Genomic DNA, 18,163 nt, shown 5'->3' with positions numbered 1-18,163 from the left:
CATGTTACATTGCCTTAACACAAATATTTTAATTCCTTTTAAATGCCTAGATTCATTAATTCTGTTTTTATAATAGAAATGAAATGCATAGATATGCAAAGAAATCCATACCTTTACAATTGCTTGTAATTTTATAAAGATGTGAGATCCTTCACTAATAAAGATACAATTTTCTAGCACTTTAGTGAAAGCAATCTGACTAGCTAGATAGACTATTTTGGCCTTACAGTTTCATTTAAAAATAAAAGTCTGTCTAGTGAGTGGTTATCTCTTGAAAAGTTGCATGCAACTTGCAGTCATGCACTTACTGAATAGTGCAAAATGCCTGCTTATTCTTCTGCCTGTCATACAAGCAACACAAATTATTCAAAGGAAGGAACAATAGACAACAAAGCAATGAAAAAATATAAAAAAGCAGTTTTGTGCAACGCTGGAGTTTTCAGAAAATGACAGAAGATAGAAAATTCAAAGTTAAGACTGATACTCCATCCTCCAGGAGGTTGCTTTTTTCTTGTTCCATACTGATGTGATCTGAGGATGAGTTGTATTGTCCTAGCTTTAAATTACCTGCCTGGGTTACTTCAGATTATCGAAGGACCACAAAAAATCACTAATCAAAACCAGAGCTTTCACTGATGTTAAAACAACTTGGATGTGCCAATCTGGGGGAGTAGGGAGCACTGCCTTTGCTTACTAGTTTTCCATAAGCTTGCATAATATCAAAAATAGTCATTTGAACTCTCTTCTCAGCCTGTAGTAATCTATGCTCAAGTCTCTGTTTACTAAATCTCAACACTTGCGCTCTCCACTAAAATGTTTTTCATGGTGTCGAGCAAAGCAGGGATAGATTAGACTGTGCAATGCTGTGCTTTGTTTCATTTTTATCACTCGTACCTAGTAAGTGTTTTGTTTTGGTTTTTTTTGGGGGGGAGTTACTTTTATTTTTATCCTGCTTTCATCCATATTCTTAAATGGAATGAGAAATATTTTTGATTCTTTTAATGGCAGTTTTCTTTCTTTTTACAATTGTTAACAATATCAGCTGCACTTTATTGGAACCGAGTGGGATCTGAGCCTTGCCATTACTCCACAGACAGACAGTAGAAGGGCTGGGGGTACGGTTATTTGAACTCCTTGTTAATGCAGACAGCCTCATGGTGTATAAATATGGAGACAAGAACAACTTCTGTACAAATGAGGGGCTGAAAGTCAGGTGACTGTTAAAGTAGCCTTTTTTTAATTTTATTTTTAATTATCTTTTCCCCCTCCAGATAAAATGTTAATCACCACATTAATCTATATTGGCTAGAAAAAAAAATCTGATCATTTCCTTTAAAAAAAAACATGGGAGGAAAAGCTGGTTTAGAAAATATTAGCTTTTTTTTTTCCCTGAGTTCTTTTAAAGCCACCTGGCTTTCTTAAGAAAAAAAAAATATCTGCTATTCAAATAACACTTTCCCAGTAATGTCTTGTTTGGCTTATAAATTTGTTCCAGTAAAGCCATATACTGTGTACAGTACGCCTCGAGTCTTCCTCTGAGTCTGTTCTGTTTACTAATATAGCATTTTTATTTTGCTTCTTTGACTTGTGCGTGGTTTGAAAAGCAATGCTAATGCAGTTCACAGGGATGTTGAATTTAACAGTTCCCCACGTGAGCCGTGTGTACTGATGAGCTGGGTTTATTCTTTATTCCTGCCTTCCTCTTGGGACCCGGTTACTTGTCTAACCAAATAGACTGACAGTGAGCAGACGGATACTGCAGCTGATGGTGAGACCACTGCCACCGAGGTTTGTACAGTCGCCGGCACCCAGTTATGGCAGGGGAGAGCGTTGTACCTCATCTCTTCCCGACCCCGGGCGTGAGGGCTAAACCGCATGTCTCCTACAGCCGCTCAGGATCCCTCTCTGCGCGCGTGTGCATGTGCGTGCCTGCGGGCCTGAGAGTTTTGCCCGGGGAGCTGAGTTTTCAGTGCTGCCTGCGGGTTCCTCCGTTTCCCGTGTTCAGGTTGGAAACCGCAAGGCTTCTGTGCTGTGCAGATAGCCGGGCAGTGGCAGTGTCACCCACACCAATGCTGCTCACCTGGCTAGTCATGCTGGCCAGATTGTGCCCTGGGTTTTTCTGTTTGCTTCTTTGCTCTTACAATCTGCAGCCTGTGTGAGAGAGGAGCGGGGAAAGACAGTAAAAAGCAGTTTTCCAATTTTCTGGATAAGGGTATTTCCACATTATAAATAGCTGTTTTCCTTGAACGTAACTTCACGTGTCATCTTCACATCTCGCCACCGGTAGTCCAGGTATTGTCTTCAGAGGAGGAATGTAAAAAAAATTACCTTTTCCTTGCACTGAGAAGCCTTGTATCCACAACATGGTACATCGACTGTGCAGGCAGATTCAACCCTATGTGACTCCAGTGAAGTGCATATAATGCTTTCATAATTAATATGGTTGCAGCTGCAAACATGAGCTGAATTTGGTCTGACATCTGGTAGAAGACAGAGTCTTACCACAAACACTACTGTAGGTTTTCAGTAGGATCTCATTAATATTTCAGACTGTTAAAATTATCATCAAGGAAAAATTCTCGGCATGACACGTCAGGACAATTCAGCCTCGGCAGTAAATAGAATAGATTTGAACTGAGTTATAAAGTAAACAGCAGATTTTCCCATGGGTCATTTGATTAATCAGGACTATATGAAAAATTGACAATAGAATCCTGGCACAAGCATTAAAAGAATCCAAATGGAGCAACAACATAACGTCTGCAGAGAGGAGTCAGGAGTACAGAATGCTTTGAAATGCCTCTTGCATTCTATAGCTTCAGGCCTTGAGCCCTACAGAAAGTAAAACATAATCCTAAATCCGTAACATTTAAAATGTTCCGTTTATTACTCAAAAATGCATGACAGTCTCCCTAGCTGCCATCTTTATTTGATGGGAGAAGATTTTGTGAACCTCAGTTTTCTTTAGGGACACCTCATTTTCAAAACATGTGGTGTACTTGCCATCCAAAAATTCAGCCCTCAGAAATGGGGCTGCTTGGGCAGTGCTTGTTGCATTGCTTTTGGAAATGTCAGCTGAAGTGAACCCAATGTGTGTGCCATTCCAGAAGGCCATCGCAGATAAGACTTGAAAAAATACATACAGGCTAAATATGAAGTAGAATGATAAAAATACAGAAAGGGACTGAAGTCAGGGAAATACCATTTTAAGCAAATAAGATGTGCTTCATTCTGTAGAAGGTGTTGCAGGTTGTTCACCTGTGCTGACTTTATGCAAAGCTTTGCCTGTGGCCCAGGAGATGTCATATGCTTAAACTCTGGGATTATGGACTTCCAAAGAATTTGCTGTTGCCATTCGGTGCTAAACCAGCCATATCTCGGTGAAAAGGTCCAACTGCTGCTCCCTAACTAGAGAACCTATGAACATGGCGTGCACCGATATTTATAAACGGAAAATGTTTAAAACTTCTTCATTCACAAAGAACAAATTTGAGAAGAGGAGGCTTGCTCTGAGTTAGGAGAGCCATGCAAAGACAGCCAGTGTGTCTACTCCTCCTCCTTAAGCGCTTAACGTAGAGAAAATGTGATTTTAACCTAGTGTGTTCCTCTCACCGATTCTTGTAAATCCTTTGGTCATGCGAGTGGGTAAGGTGTTGTTTTCCAATCTTTCTCATGCTGGCAGTCGGATCAAGAGGAGGATGGAGATCTAAAGGCACAGGTACAGAAACAAAAGACCTAGATGTTGCTCAAGTATCAATGTTGGAGGTGATCACCTCTCTCAGCATGTTATTGTCACTTCTCTGTGAAGAAATGTGTAGAAAGAGCATTTTGTATCCTTTCGATACTATGTCCCTTACCTTTCCCTTTCTTTTTCACTTCTTTCAGAATAGTCTGATTAAGCGAATACAGGGTGAAAATGTGTATGTCAAACATAGTAATCTTATGTTAGAGGTTGGTATTGGTATATACCAGTGCATGCACGTACATGTGTGTTAGTTTTAGTGGTAAACTGTGAATCTGCACTATGATGCATGAACTGTGTATTCCCACCTGCTAATAAATGAACTAGATATTTTTTTCCCTCAGATTATGATGACTCCTCTAACTTGTACTATAAATATAGATATGTGTGCGCGTATATGTGTGTGCATCCACGCGCATATGTATGTTCGTTTGAAGCCTCTTTATCAGGTGTAAATTGTAGCAATATGGATAATCTTTAAAAGAGTATATTTATACTCACTTGTATGAGATATGCTATGCTGTATCTTTCAAAATGCCACATTTTCACAGAGTGTTGTGTTAGTGCTGTGCTCCCCAGCTCCCTGAGATGTTACTTCCCTCCTTACTAACCAAGTTGTGTGTTTTGGCTCTAAAATTTGGTTGGCTTAGGATGTATTACAAACTGCTCTATTCTTTTAAAATGTCCAGGACCTAGACAAAACCCAGGAAGATCTGATGAAACATCAGACAAATATAAGTGAGCTGAAACGCACCTTCTTGGAAACCTCCACAGAAACGGCTGTGTCTAATGAGTGGGAGAAGAGGCTTTCCACATCTCCCGTTCGGCTTGCAGCAAGGCAGGAGGAAGCTCCCATGATTGAACCACTAGTGCCTGAAGAGGTCAGCATGAGCTGAAAGGCTTCATTATGTACCTGTCTACTGGTTTTTACTTACGATAGCTGGCGGTAGATTAGAGGCCATAGTCAGAGGCCATTCCCCACTTGCAGATGCTTCCTTTTTTCAGGACTCAGGCTCTAGCAGCAAAGATGCAAGGAAGAACAGGGTACCTGTTTTAAATATACATATATTCAGTGTATGAAATTCACTATAAGCTGTGTGGCAGATTTGGGTCTCTCTGAGAGTGTGAAACGCAGGCTTCGTTACAGGTTCGGTGAGCTTGAAAATGTGCAGCTGTGCGTGAAAGAAACCATGAAAGTGATGGAGATAAAATGTAAATAATGGTGACTGGTTGGGAGCAGCGGTATAGCGGAACGGATGGGTGTGCAGTACCAAGCTTGACAAGAAAATACAGAGCAAAGGGCAGAACTCTCTCAGTCTTTGAAGACAGGGAAGAAATAATGATGATACAGTCATCATTACATAGTCTAAATAATTAGACCTGCTTGGCCAGTTCTATAAGGGAACCAATAGTTGCTGCAGTCTGCTGTATACCGTTTCATTGAAGACACAGTGCAGATTGCTAAGCGTGTGCATTTTCATGCAGTGTGCATGCACGAAAAAATCTTGCTCACTGTGCAGTCTTGAAGTGTTTGCAAGAAACTTGCAGATTAAAAAACTGCCTTTTATTTAATTTGTGGGTAGATTAGGAGATGTGGAGTTAACAATGTAACACTCGTGTTGCCATAAAATACATGGATCTTCAAAAAAGCAAAGTGTCTTGATTTAAATCCAGTGGAGCAGAAAGAAATACGCTTATGTGGTCTGCATGAAGATTAGTTTTTTCATTCTGTTGTGGATAGGTATCTGGTTTCTGTCTCACAGGAGTCATCTGTATGGTTACCACTTGTTTTTAGCATTGCAGACCAATAAATGGACACGAGATGTACTTCTGTCCTCCCAGCACTGATGTAATGTTGTAAGCAAGTCAGCAAAAATAGGCTGGAAAGTATAACTTGAAAGAGTCTTCTGCCTTCCCATCTGAGCAGTTGGCATTGCAGACCCACAGCTCTCTGGGGAAGGGAATCTCAGGAGGCACGCAGATAGCGCACGACAGCTTTCTCTCTTAGGGGAAGGTGTGTTGCCAAGAAAAAGGCCCCAGTTCATCTTTCCCACATTATACCCATCGAGCCAATGGCTGATAGAGGCATCAGGCATGCATTGGAGTGGCCGTCAAGTTGGATTAAAATACCTAAAAAGCAGACTTGGTGCCCAAAGTTTACCCTTTGAAGAAAGTGCTGAGGAGTCTTAATGTTGCTCCTACTTTCTTGTTCAGGAATCATAACAGATCCTACGACCATGTTAGATGGTTGTAGTTGAAAATGTGTGGGTTTTTTCCTTAAAAGTAAAACTATAAGTATAATGAACAGGAGGCATTTAACATATTAAAGATGTAAGGAATTGTTGAAAAGGGAGCAGCTGGCTAGATGAGCCTGAATCAGAGGAGTGCAGGTGAAACGAACTCATAACACACACACACACAATTCATTTCATGTCTTTATTACTTTAGAAATTTAATAGCAAATTTTAGTTAAAATGCACAAGCAGTAGCAAAGCATTACACAGTTTTGTAGGCTTCACTGTGAGGAAACACATCCAAATTGAACCATTCATTTGGAAAGGAAAAGGACAAGGGTTATCTTTATCTGGTCTCACTTCTCTTACTGGAAGAAAAGACTTGCTCAAAAGCACTGTCCAGTTACTGTGTCTTATAATCATCTAAGTCAACTACACCTGCCCCACAGAATCTCATCCAAACGAAGGCATTTCTGTGGAAAAAATGTGAGTGGATTTGAGCTGTCAGAGCCCAACAGTGCAGTGACTTCTGGCACTAAGAGAACCCTGCTGTAGATAACATCTGACTGTCCTTTTTTGGTCCCACTAAGCAGGATGGTTTCAGAGAGAGGAATTCTTCAGGAAAAGACCTGAAGCCACACATAGGTCAAAAGCAGCACCTTGGTGTCTACTAAGAAATGTGGAGGCAGTAAGGACGGAGAGCACATAGAACTGTTATGTAGTAGCTTCTCATAGTCAAAGATGTTACATGTTTAGCTTGGCATACCCACTTTAAAAATTCATTCAGTGCTGTTACCTGTAGCTCTTTTGTGTAATAAAACAAGAACAGAAGGTAAAATATGCCTTTTCAAAATGCATACTTTGAGCATTTGGCAGCTTCGTGGTTTTGATCAGTTTGACTTTAAGCCTGTCTAGTCACCAGTCAGTTTCTTACAGTAATAGGGGAAGGACTGACTTTGTTTTTCTTTAATTGTGAAAAGTGTAGTTTTAAATTTCTGCCATAATGGTGGCCGGATAGGTGAGAACACAAAAGCCATCATATTTACAAATTCCTTGACAATGTTTAATCTGACCCGGATTGGATTACATCAGCACTTTAGAATAAAGAAGCTATGCATCTCATTGCAGTCAGGGAGATGAGCCATTTATCCCTTTGTCTCTCTAGTTTGTAGTTTTGTATCTCTTCCTTTAAGTTTAAAACCTTTCTTCTTGAGTACATGGAGTATACGTATTTCAAACAGTACCATTTTATCCTCCTAGCCATAGTACTTCCATTGGCATGTCTAATAAGCACACTAGCCATTGAAGTGGGTAGGAAGGTTTTGGCAAGAAACCTGCTTTGCTCCACTGGGACTTCCTTGCTGTGACCAAATGAAAAAGGTGGCCGTCGCAGAAGCTGAGCTCCAAAGGCTTAGGAAATTGAGCCTTACCAACTTTTAAAACTTTCCCATTTGGTCAAGTTGCAGAGATACTCTTTACTATTCTCACAGTGTTGGGAAGGCACTGATGGGATAAAAGTGAGGAGGATTTTCGTATCACATTATAGCAATAATACAGCAATTGGGTTAGCTTCCTGCGTAGGAAAAAGACTGAGACATCCTATACCTGTAAGGAGAAAGGAAGAGCTGAAATTTTTGCAGGGCTTACCTGCTGCCTGCTTCAGCAGGGAAGGCTGCAAACTCAGGAAAGAGCTAAGACCAGGGTGAAGGTGGAGGGGCCTGTTCTCAGCTGATGATGGAAGCCATGTAAGTTGGCACCAGACACGGTTAAATGACTAAGATAAGATGAAGTGAACACAGGGCATCCACAACCGGGTGTTAGTCAATGTAGTGGGGTTTGTGCTGCGCAAATGGCATGCTTGTGTCTGCTTTGCTTTTGTCACAGAGAGACACCGATTCCCCTTCTTATTGGAAACCTCATTGCTGTAAAATCATTCTGTTTGTTTCCTAATCTACCATGCAATTAACAATTTGTAGAGTAGAGAAATATGACGAGCTATTGCAAAATATAGTGGACTTTATACCCTCCATTTACTAAAACCATTTATTCCCCTGACATTAGACCAAAGAAGAAAGAGAAAAATCAGAAAAACTCATATTTTTGCAGAAGGGAGGTACTACATTCCTTGAATTGCAGGTAAAAACAAATACTACTTTCTTGAAATGCAGTCGGATAGACTGGCAGTGATTTATTATTTTATTATCCTTTTTCCTTTCCAAGCTTCCTTTTTTTTTTTTTTTTTTTTTTTTTTTTTAGATTTTTAAATATTATTTCATAAGTTCCAGAGAGATTTAATCTGGGGGCCAAATTCTGCGGAATGAGTCCCCTTCAGAGTTTATAGCTTCCTAATAGAGATTGATTTCTCTGCTAGTTAGAAATCTACTTGCACGGTGCTGTTTGTGGATGTTGTTTGCCGTTGTGCATGCATTTCCAGCATAAACCTCACTGAGAATGTTACAGTGAATGGGGCACTTCTGTCATTAGAATGAATTTCCTTTATACTGTCAAGTGAATGCAGATTATGCTGAGTGATGGTGAACTTTGTATTCTTATTGGTTTTTCTATTAGCCAAGTGTGATAGAGAAGAAGCTGCAGGAAGGAGAATCTGCTGGCACTTTGATTACTTCTCATCAAATCATTATCCAGAAAAGTATTCCATCATCCCTAGAGGTTATTTTTAATTAATTTGATTTTAAACTACCACATTTGCTTAGTTAAATACAGAAGTCATGGTCTTCAGGTCAAATAACCGGATGCTGGTTGCATAGTCAAAGCAAATCACATAGCATATTTGCGTAAGGAGGAAAAAAGGCGTTGCATTAAGTTCCATTCGTAATATTCAGTAGAATGGCATTTACTGTGTTGTACTGCTCAGTTTTAACAATCCTGAAGGGGGTTGATATTATTCTATTGAAAACAAGGAAATTCGGTGCAGGCTACAGCTACATACAAAGGCATACTATTCTAAAACCTCATCAACAGTGTGTCTGTGACAACTGGGGAACAGTTGAAAGGGCTTAGTTGCCCTATTTTTGCGATTTGGTTTTGACTGTAGCATTATGAACCATTGCAATATATGATTTTTAACCTCAGGATGATTCCGATCATAATTTTAAATGACACACTAAAATGCTGTTCTGCTTCATATTAATACAGCAACAGTGTGGCAAAAGTAATTTTTTGTGTCCACATTATATGGGCCTCTAAGGGGAGGGAATATGGAATGAAATCATACTTTGCCTAAGGTGATTGTTTATTTGTTTGATGACTACTGTAAGAGGTACAGTGGTAAAAGTTGTTACATGCTTTCAGAAGAGGCAGCATTGATTCTTCTTCTTTAGTGCTCCAGAAGTATAGATAAACCTTCAGCTATTCTAATTTAGCTTTTATATCTCAAATATAGGGCACTGAGGATTGGGTTATTATAGACAAAATACCCTCTGAGATAGTTGATGGTGAATCGAAAAAAAATCTGGCATACAAAGTAGTGACTGTGAGCGGTAAAACTGCCTTTCCACCTGAGATGTTAAAATCCAGTACCATTCTAATGCAGAGCTTTGAGGACTTGGAAAGTGAAATACAATCCAAAGAGGAGAATAAGCAGAAAATGTTCACCCTAGGAAAGTCCTATGATACTGTATCCGGGAAAATTGTAACCATGACAAGCAAAGCTAAAGAGGGTGAGAAAGCAGTACAGCCTTCAGTAGAAGCTTTGCAAAAAATGGAAAGGGAAGTACAAGAATCTGTGAAAATCATTCCGGTAGTGGCCGAGTATGAAATCCTTGAGCCTGTCACTGATGAGAAAGCCAGGCGGGGATCCGACATGCAGAGCACGAAAAGAAAGCTGTCCGACTCTCTGACACCCATAAAGGAAGCAGGATCTCAGTTGCAAAGTCCTGAAGAGGAGAGTTTGAAAAAGACACTAAAGATGGACCAGGATTTGCAGTTACATGGTACACTGGGAAGCTTGCAGCTTGGCAAAGCAGAGAAACACCTTGGCAGTGAAGCTGCAAAAGCAGGGGCGTTTGCCCGGAGAGATAAGAGCCTGTCTGAGTGGAGATATTCCAGAGAACGGCCATTTACCATTGCTACTGCTCACTATGTTACTGAGTCGTCTGCATCAAAAGTAGTGGTAACAAGTGGCTTTGTCTCCATGCCACGGTTTAAAGATTAAAGCATGACTTTTAGGCAACCCCCTCACACCACCCTACCTTTCAGTTCTCTTGCTGCCTGGCTTTATGTTGACAGCAGCCAACCCAGCTTATTTTTTTCCCTCATACTTTGAATCCGTCCCACGGTCTGAAGCAGACATTCTATAAGGCTTTCAGCCTTTCTGGTTGATTTAAAGAACCATCTTACTGAAATGTACTATTGCTGCTGTGGCTTGTTAATAAAAGGAGAAAAAAAAAAAAAAGGTTTGCTTGAACCAGCAAAATGCCAACGCTAATAACTTATGCTTTGTAACTATTGCTTACTACAGCCATTACAAATCTGCTCTGATTTATTTTCCCATTCTTTTCCTGTTTCCAACCTCTCTGTGCCCCCGCAACCTTCTCTTCCTTTCCTCCGTCTGCCTCCGGTTTTGGCAATTAATATATCTGTGCATGTGGGTCTGCCTTTCTTCTGTGTATGACTCTGCATTTCTTTGTCTATTTAGACTAAGCAGTCCACCAGTGAAAAAACCTTGGATGGTTCAGATATCTTCAGTTTAATAGAGTCTGCCAGAAAACCAACTGAGTTCATAGGAGGGGTTACTTCTACTTCACATAGCTGGGCTCAGGTGGCCGTTTGATTCTCTCCATCCGTATTATAACCACACACCAATTACTTTTGCTTTTCTTTTGTTTCCTGGTTTTGTGCATAACTCGGAATCTATATAACTAATGCATGTATTTGTGTGCCTTTTTCTTTGCTACAATGGACCGCAATAGAAACTTCACTGAAAAGAGAAAAAAAACCACCAGATTTTCTCTCATTTCACTTTATTTTGGTCATTTTGCAGGGTGCTGTATTTTGCCTTTATAAAACTCACGCAAACAATACCAAGTAAAACACTGTGACATTTCTCTTTGCTTTTAAAAATTATGATTCTTGCTTTGTTTTTCATTTCTACTGTTCTGATAATGTTCTGAGAGTGAAAATCCATGCAACGTGAGAGAAATAAACTGGCAAAATGTAATACCCATTTTTTTATTTATGTTCACAGTACATTAAGCTGAGGAGCCATTGCAAGTAGTGTTGCCTGCTTCTGTTGTTGAGGGTTTTTTTTCTCCTTCCCTGCAGAGAATAGACACGATGACATCTCAGGAGATAACTGGCAGTGAAATGAAACAAGCAGTTCAGCCGCATCAGGATACAGTGAAGAAGGTTGTACAGGAGACAGTAGTTATCGAGGAGAGACATGGGATGGATGTGCATGCAAGCGGGGATCCTGCTAAAGCGGCCAGACTTGCACTGGATGCCCAGGCTGCAGCGGTGGCAGTGGCTGCTGGCATGAAGGGGAAGGAGGGCTCTGCCGGGACTCAGGGGGCGAAGGAGGAAAAAAGGGAGGAGGCTGGGAAAGCCCTAACCAAACAGGAAGGAGCCGCTGCTGCTGCTTCGTGTGAGCAAGCAGAGGAGCACAGTACAACAGTCCACCTTTCAGAGTCTTCAGAAAGAAAACCTCATTTTGAGGTAACTCGTTATTAAATGGGTCATGTTTGTGCTGGATTGTGAATGTAGGCAATGCTGGACAAAGTTAATTCCTGTGATGGAAAGCAAAGTGTACCAACCTTGTATGGTTGCATCTTTACAGCAGACAGTTTGTTTCTCTTATTTCCTCCTTGCGTGGCACCTGCAAGGCTTGTTCTGGTTCCCATCATTAGCAAAACGCCATGCATGTTTTGCCTAAAAGCGCTTTTCATGCTACAGAGAAATACCTATTTTGTGGCATTGTATGCAGTGGATGAAAGAATTCAGCTGGCATTCTCTTTGAGAAAGTCCATCAAGATCAGCAAAGTTTGTGTGTCCTCAAAGAAAATATATTGTTTTTTCCATGCTTGGTACAATTGTAAATAAGTGTACTGTGTCTTAAAGAACTCAGGTTCCTTATCTTAGCCCCATTAGCATAGTTTCAAGACCTGTTTTGCAGAGAGGTTAAAAAACACTTGTTCTTGCTCTTTTTTTCTGAGAGCTGAATGGAAGACTAAGCCTGGACAGAGTTTTTTCTCCTGTCTTTTTAGGAGAATGTAGAATCACAGAATCCCAGAATACTTGAGGTTAGGTGAGACCTCTGAGGTCATCTGCTCCAATCCCTCCTGCTCAAGTAGGGTCACCCAGAGCGAGTTGACCAGGACCATGTCCAGACAGCATTTGAATGTAGAATCATGGAATGGTTTGGGTTGGAAGAGACTTTAAAGATCATCTAGTTTCAACCCCCCTGCCATGGGCAGGGACACCTTCCACTAGACCAGGCTGCTCAAAGCTCCTCCAGCCTGGCCTTGAACACTTGCAGGAATATCTCCAAGGTAGGAAGCTCCACAAGCTCCCTGGGCAACCTGTGCCAGTGCTGGGTCACCCACAGAGTGAAAAGGTGTTTTCTGATGTTCACAGGGAGCTTCCTGTGTTTCAGGTTGTGTCCATTGCCTCTTGCAGTGTTTAGATATTTTCTGAAGTTTATTTTCATGAAATAATATATGCTAAATGTTGCCAGCATTATATACACGTATTTGCCACTGTAATGAGGAGCATTTTTTTTTTTTTTGTTAAATGCAGAGCACTTTTTAGTTGTTCCCTCTCCTTTTCCCAAGGAAAAAAAAATGTTCTGAGAAATCCATAAGCTTTGCTAAATGTTCCAATTCCTTTTTTTGTTGTTCACACAGTCACCAGTTGTGAAGACTGAGACTATCAGTTTCAGTAGTGTTCCTGCTGGTGGGGAAAACCTTGAAATTTCAACAAAGGAAGTGCCAGTAGTCCATACAGAAACAAAAACCATTACGTATGAGTCTTCTCAGGTAAGAAATTCTGCAAAAGCCAGGGTCTAATTTAATATGCCCTTAAGGAATCCATGTTTCTTCACCCATCTTTAAGTGTATATCTTAGTGTAAACTGTTCTAAGTTGTTAAAGTATTAAATATTAGCATGAGGAGGTTGTATATAAGAAGAGCTTACCCGAGGGTGACTCATGTCCTGGTGTAGGGCCTTTGGAGAACATTGATGAAACTAGATTTCGAAGCCCCAGCTTTTCTTCTGCCCTTCCAGAAGCAAAGGGGAGTCTCCAGATGCAGAAAGAAATACTGACACACGATCACTCTAATAGCTGTTATTTCCCTACCATTAGACACTCACTTTATGACTTTATGAAAAACTTTTGATTTCAGCTGGGGTAGAGCTGACTTTCTTCTTAGTAGCTGGTGTGTTTTGCTTTGGTGTGAGAATAATGTTGATACCACACTGCTGGCTTTAGTCATTGCTGAGTGATGTTTATGCTAAGTCAAGGACCTTTCAGTTTCTCAGCATCTGCCAGCGAGAGGGCTGGAGGGGCATGGGAAACTGGGAGGGGACACAGCCAGGACAGGTGACCCGAACGCGCCAAAGGGATATTCTGTACCACAGAATGTCATGCTGGGTATATAAACTGGGGAGAGTTGGCTGAAGCCTGCCGATCGCTGCTCAGGGACTGGCTGGGCATCGGTCAGTGGGTGGTGACCCTTGTATTGTGCATCACTTGTTGGGGATTTTTCCCTTCCCTTTGGATTTTACTCTTTCTTTTTCATTACAACTGTTGTTAGTAGTAATATGATTATTTTAGTTATTTTATTTCAATTATTAAATTGTTCTTATCTCAGCCCTCAACCCTCAAGCTTTGTCTTTCTCCCGATTTTCCTCCCCATCCTGCTGGGGGGGTGGGGGTGGGGGGAGGGGAGTGAGCGAGTGGCTGCGTGGTACTCGGTTGCCAGCCAGAGTTAAACCATGGCAGAACTGTAGAAATAGGGAAGTTCAGCCAGTGCAGTTCTTGCCTCCCTGTGCTCAGGAGCAGGGTTTTGATGGCGGGTTTTCTCTTCTGGTTCCCTAGGTGGATTGCAGTGCTGACTCAGAACCAGGTGTATTGATGAGTGCACAAACTATCACGTCTGAAACCACCAGCACTACAACCACTACACATATCACCAAAGTGAGTCTTCAGAAAACAGGGAGCTTTGTTTTTTGGTTTTGGTTGGTTGTTTTTTTTTTTTTTATTTCCCACATGGAAGGCTGTGTGTTTTCCTAACTTCAATTCTATCATTTATTTTAAAATATGGACACATGCTTGTGCTTTCTGGACAAAATCCTGTCTGTTTTGGGTACCTGCCTTCACACACCTCTCTTTGGCTATACTGGCTTCGTTAACATATGCAAGGACCTAACAAGAGTCCTGAGAGTCATAAAGCCTTAGGGTATGTCTGTGCAAGCACAAGACCTTGCTGTGCAGAGACACCTGCGTTAGCTGCAAATACTGTCTGGAACTGGAAGCAGTGTAGCCATGTTGGCATCATAGGGTAGCCGGGAAGGAATAATTTGCCTGAGCATGAGGCTCTATTGACATGACTCTGTGGCCTCTCAGTCCTGAGCTATTATCACTGTATAGCACACAGTAAATCTGTATCGTGTAGTCGTAACACGATATCAGCTCAGATGCCACGGTTGCATTGCTGGGTGGTACCCTCAGGAACTTGCCCACAGCCAGTCCGAGAGCTTACGGCTGCACAGACAAATGATGTTGGGTCTTCCATGTGATGCACAGAGTAACTGTGCAGAGACCAGTTTTGTCTTTAAGCAGCAAAGGTATTTATTTCATGCAAAGTTGGGGAGCTAGCCAATTCACACCGGACAAACTAGCTCCAAAGTTTTCAGTGAAAAGTTAGGTATTTTATACAGTTTTTGTGACAGGTTACAGGACATCTTTACATAGATACTCATCTGATTTTGACACCTATTAATTCCATTCACAATAGGTGGGATCTAGGTGGAGTAGACCTTTCAATTTGCTTTGTTCAATGATTTCCTGACTTAATGGTCTCCTTATCTCCTTCAGGTGCTCACCTTATCTTTTCTAACTATTCAGAGTACATTCAGTGGAACCTTTTCTAATTATTCAGAGTACATTCCTTTCTCAACACAGAGCATCACCCAGAGCATTGTACCAAACTCATCCTGACTAATCTCTTTTTTTTTAAGACCTTGTTCTGTTTCACGTGTTCTAAGACAGCATCTAAATAAATAACAGTTCCTCCCTAAGCAGAAACCCTTCTGGGGCCGTGACACCTTTCCTACCAATATTCACTGCAGACAGGATTTCATCTTTGTGTAGTGAAATTCACCTTGCAGTAGATGAACTATATACAAAGGCCATACCACCCTGTATGTCCTTCTGAAGTCTGCAGTGGACTTAACTAGGCCTTAATGTGAGCTGTCTGTATGTCCATTCTTTTCTTTATAGGATGAATTTACCATAAATACCTGCCATTTTTGACATAAAAACATCTCTCCTGACAGATGTGCAGACTAGAATCATAAAATTATATGTGTTGGAAGGACCTCTGGAGGTCATCTAGTCCATTCAGAGCAGGCCAGCTCCAGAGCTGCGCTGGTTGCCATTCAGGGTTGTCCCCTCTTGTGTTGCTGTTTGGGATAGTTCAGTCCCATCGTGCCCGGGTTCCTGCACGGATCATTCTCTGGATGAGTAGCAGTGCTCTTTAAAGTAACCTACTGACATGCATTTGTCCCTCGCATCTAGACTGTGAAAGGAGGTATCTCAGAGACAAGAATTGAAAAACGAATAGTCATCACAGGAGATGCAGATATCGATCATGATCAGGTAAAATCTATAAATTGCTGAGGACTGCCAAAGAGAACATTTCTAAACATTCCTTTAAAAGATACTATTCATACTGGCATGCTTTAAATTAAACTGGATTAGTAGTTAAATCAGTGATGGTATATTTCATATTTTAATCATTTTTCCTCATTTGTAAATTGTGTAATATCTCATGAATCTCTCCACCTTGCTACTGATCATGCATGTTCCACCTCCTTTTTGTTTTTGCCCTTCTGTGGTTTCCTTGGGATAGGCGCTGGCTCAGGCAATTAAAGAAGCCAAAGAGCAGCACCCTGACATGTCAGTGACCAAAGTAGTGGTACATAAAGAGACAGAAATCACACCAGAAGATGGGGAGGATTGACCACAGGTAAGAGGACTAGATGATTTTCCGAGGCATTTACTGGGCTGGCATGTTGCAGATGTTGTTTTCCTACCATCAGTCACCTCTAACTCATTGCTTTCTCTCACTGGCATTTGCAAGTTGCATTTGTGCTGGTTATCAGTTCTGGTATTTGAATGTAAACCGCATTCAGATCTAAGTGTCTGTCATCATTTAATGGTGCCAGCTGGAGAAAGAGAAACTATAATTTGCTTTAGTTGGCTCTCTGGAAAGGCCTCATTTGCCATGCTTTGATATAGTCTTAATTTTCTAATTCTGAAGTAAAAAAATATCTGTTGTCAGCTTTGATGTCATTTAAGAACAAAAACAATTTGTTCTTAAAGGTGTGCATTTTGTTTAAAAATGCTGAGGGAAAAACCTACAGCTGCTTTTTAAATGTCCCATGCAGATGTTACAAGTTAAGCTTTAATTCCTAATGTGCAAAGATACCGTCCAAATTGCTTTTGATTTTTCTTTTAACCCCAGTGAATTAATGTGTTGGTATTTGGTTGTCTTGGCTTTCTTGTATTAAAAGAACATTTTATGTTTTAAAGCAGCATTGTTTATTGGGATGAAATGATAATGCAGCTTTTGTTATGTCAAGCTTTTTTTCAGTAAAGGCATGCCGTCCAACTGTGGCTGGCTAAACAGACATCTTAATATTACTATATTTATTCTGTGTGCAAAAAACATGTCATGCATACTAACCTGCTATGCAAAAGCTGTTAATGCCAGCACCATCTCACAAATTGCTTTGAATGCTGTATGCAGAAGGGAAAAAAAAGCTGCTTGTCTGATTTGTTTAAATTGATAGCAGCGTTTTATTCTTAAAACAATATATATTCCCTAACATTTGGTGTAAGTAACAGAGTATAATGCACAGCACCTTTTGAAGCTGTTTTGCTCTCCTGCTTTTGGATATACAGACCCTAAAGAAAACTGAATTTCAGTATCTGTTATTTATTTGGAAGATGGAACCCATCACTGAGGAGTGAGTAGCTGTGATTCTTGCGGTATTCTGCTAATTGTTTAAGAGACAACACAATGTGGCTTGCTTAGAAGTCTATTGATGTCATTGATTCTTTCAATTGGCATCAGTGGACTTTGGATTTGGGCCAAGTTGCTTATACTGGGATGATGCCATTTTCAAATAGCTTTTGTTACATGAACAAATCAACAAAATCTCTTTTGCAGGAGAGTAGTTGCTTCAAATAATTAACTTGGTTCTCTTTCCTACAGGAATAACCTAGATTGTGTATGAATCCAGACATGCACACCAGTAGGAGTATGAGAGCCTATACGGAGTCTCAGTTCCAACCTGACTGACTTGTATCTGTCTATGGAAAATTTCAGTACAGAAGAATTACCTTGACCGTTAATAACGAAACTGGCAGAGATACCTTCCCAATCTGAATCAGCAGCAGTTAAACAATATTGCATGAAGCAACAATAAAATTACAGAAAAGCAGCATTTTTAATTTTCTTAAAATGTCTAAGTTTTCAGCTATACCTGCACGTTCATAAACAATATAAACAGTGATCTCATGTAACACATAAACAGTTCATGCCTTTCCCAGTTTATGAAAGTCTAAACAAATTAAAATTTGCTAGGTGGCAAGCCTTTTGTTTACGGATATTGTAAATGAAGATTACCCCCAAAATGCTAGAAGCTGTATAGGTACTGTGTATAATGTTTTACCACACATTAGATGTGCCAATAACACAGTTTATTCAGTAAACAACTTGAATCTTACATTTGTTTCATCTGGTTTTATTACTGCCCGATAAACAACGATGACTCTTTTACTCTTATCAAAATATTTAAATGCTTACAAAGTGTGCTTTGTATACCTGACTGAATACCTTATGAGGTAGTAATGATTTTAGTATATTAACTTTAATGATTTTTGTCAGCATTGTTCAGAGTCAGCTTCCAGTCACCCTTCACAGAACCTAACCTTGTAAATTAT

The 18,163-nt window shown here is 40.5% G+C and overlaps 1 protein-coding gene across 31 annotated transcripts in view; it reads left to right on the top strand.

Annotated features, from left to right (window-relative positions):
* EPB41L3 (erythrocyte membrane protein band 4.1 like 3) overlaps nt 1–17,946 on the top strand; it is a 143,302-nt gene extending 125,356 nt beyond the window's left edge. For 12 of the 31 annotated variants that reach the window (XM_056331817.1, XM_056331813.1, XM_056331812.1 and 9 more), the window contains 14 exons: nt 1,735–1,788; nt 3,683–3,718; nt 3,886–3,951; nt 4,432–4,623; nt 8,038–8,112; nt 8,545–8,646; nt 9,380–10,108; nt 10,634–10,756; nt 11,260–11,649; nt 12,837–12,968; nt 14,030–14,128; nt 15,731–15,811; nt 16,065–16,181; nt 17,433–17,946. In XM_056331817.1, the coding sequence (XP_056187792.1) occupies nt 1,735–1,788; nt 3,683–3,718; nt 3,886–3,951; nt 4,432–4,623; nt 8,038–8,112; nt 8,545–8,646; nt 9,380–10,108; nt 10,634–10,756; nt 11,260–11,649; nt 12,837–12,968; nt 14,030–14,128; nt 15,731–15,811; nt 16,065–16,175 (2,190 nt within the window). In that variant the 3' untranslated portion in view covers nt 16,176–16,181; nt 17,433–17,946. The remainder of the gene's footprint in view (nt 1–1,734; nt 1,789–3,682; nt 3,719–3,885; nt 3,952–4,431; nt 4,624–8,037; nt 8,113–8,544; nt 8,647–9,379; nt 10,109–10,633; nt 10,757–11,259; nt 11,650–12,836; nt 12,969–14,029; nt 14,129–15,730; nt 15,812–16,064; nt 16,182–17,432) is intronic. The other 19 variants (XM_056331835.1, XM_056331830.1, XM_056331834.1 and 16 more) reach the window with 13 other exon arrangements.
* The last annotated feature ends 217 nt before the right edge of the window (nt 17,947–18,163 follow it).

Source organism: Falco biarmicus, chromosome 3 (assembly GCF_023638135.1).
Source record: "Falco biarmicus isolate bFalBia1 chromosome 3, bFalBia1.pri, whole genome shotgun sequence".
Lineage (NCBI taxonomy): Eukaryota > Metazoa > Chordata > Aves > Falconiformes > Falconidae > Falco > Falco biarmicus.
Note: the sequence above shows the minus strand (reverse complement) of the source record. Positions and strands in the feature narration are given on the sequence as shown.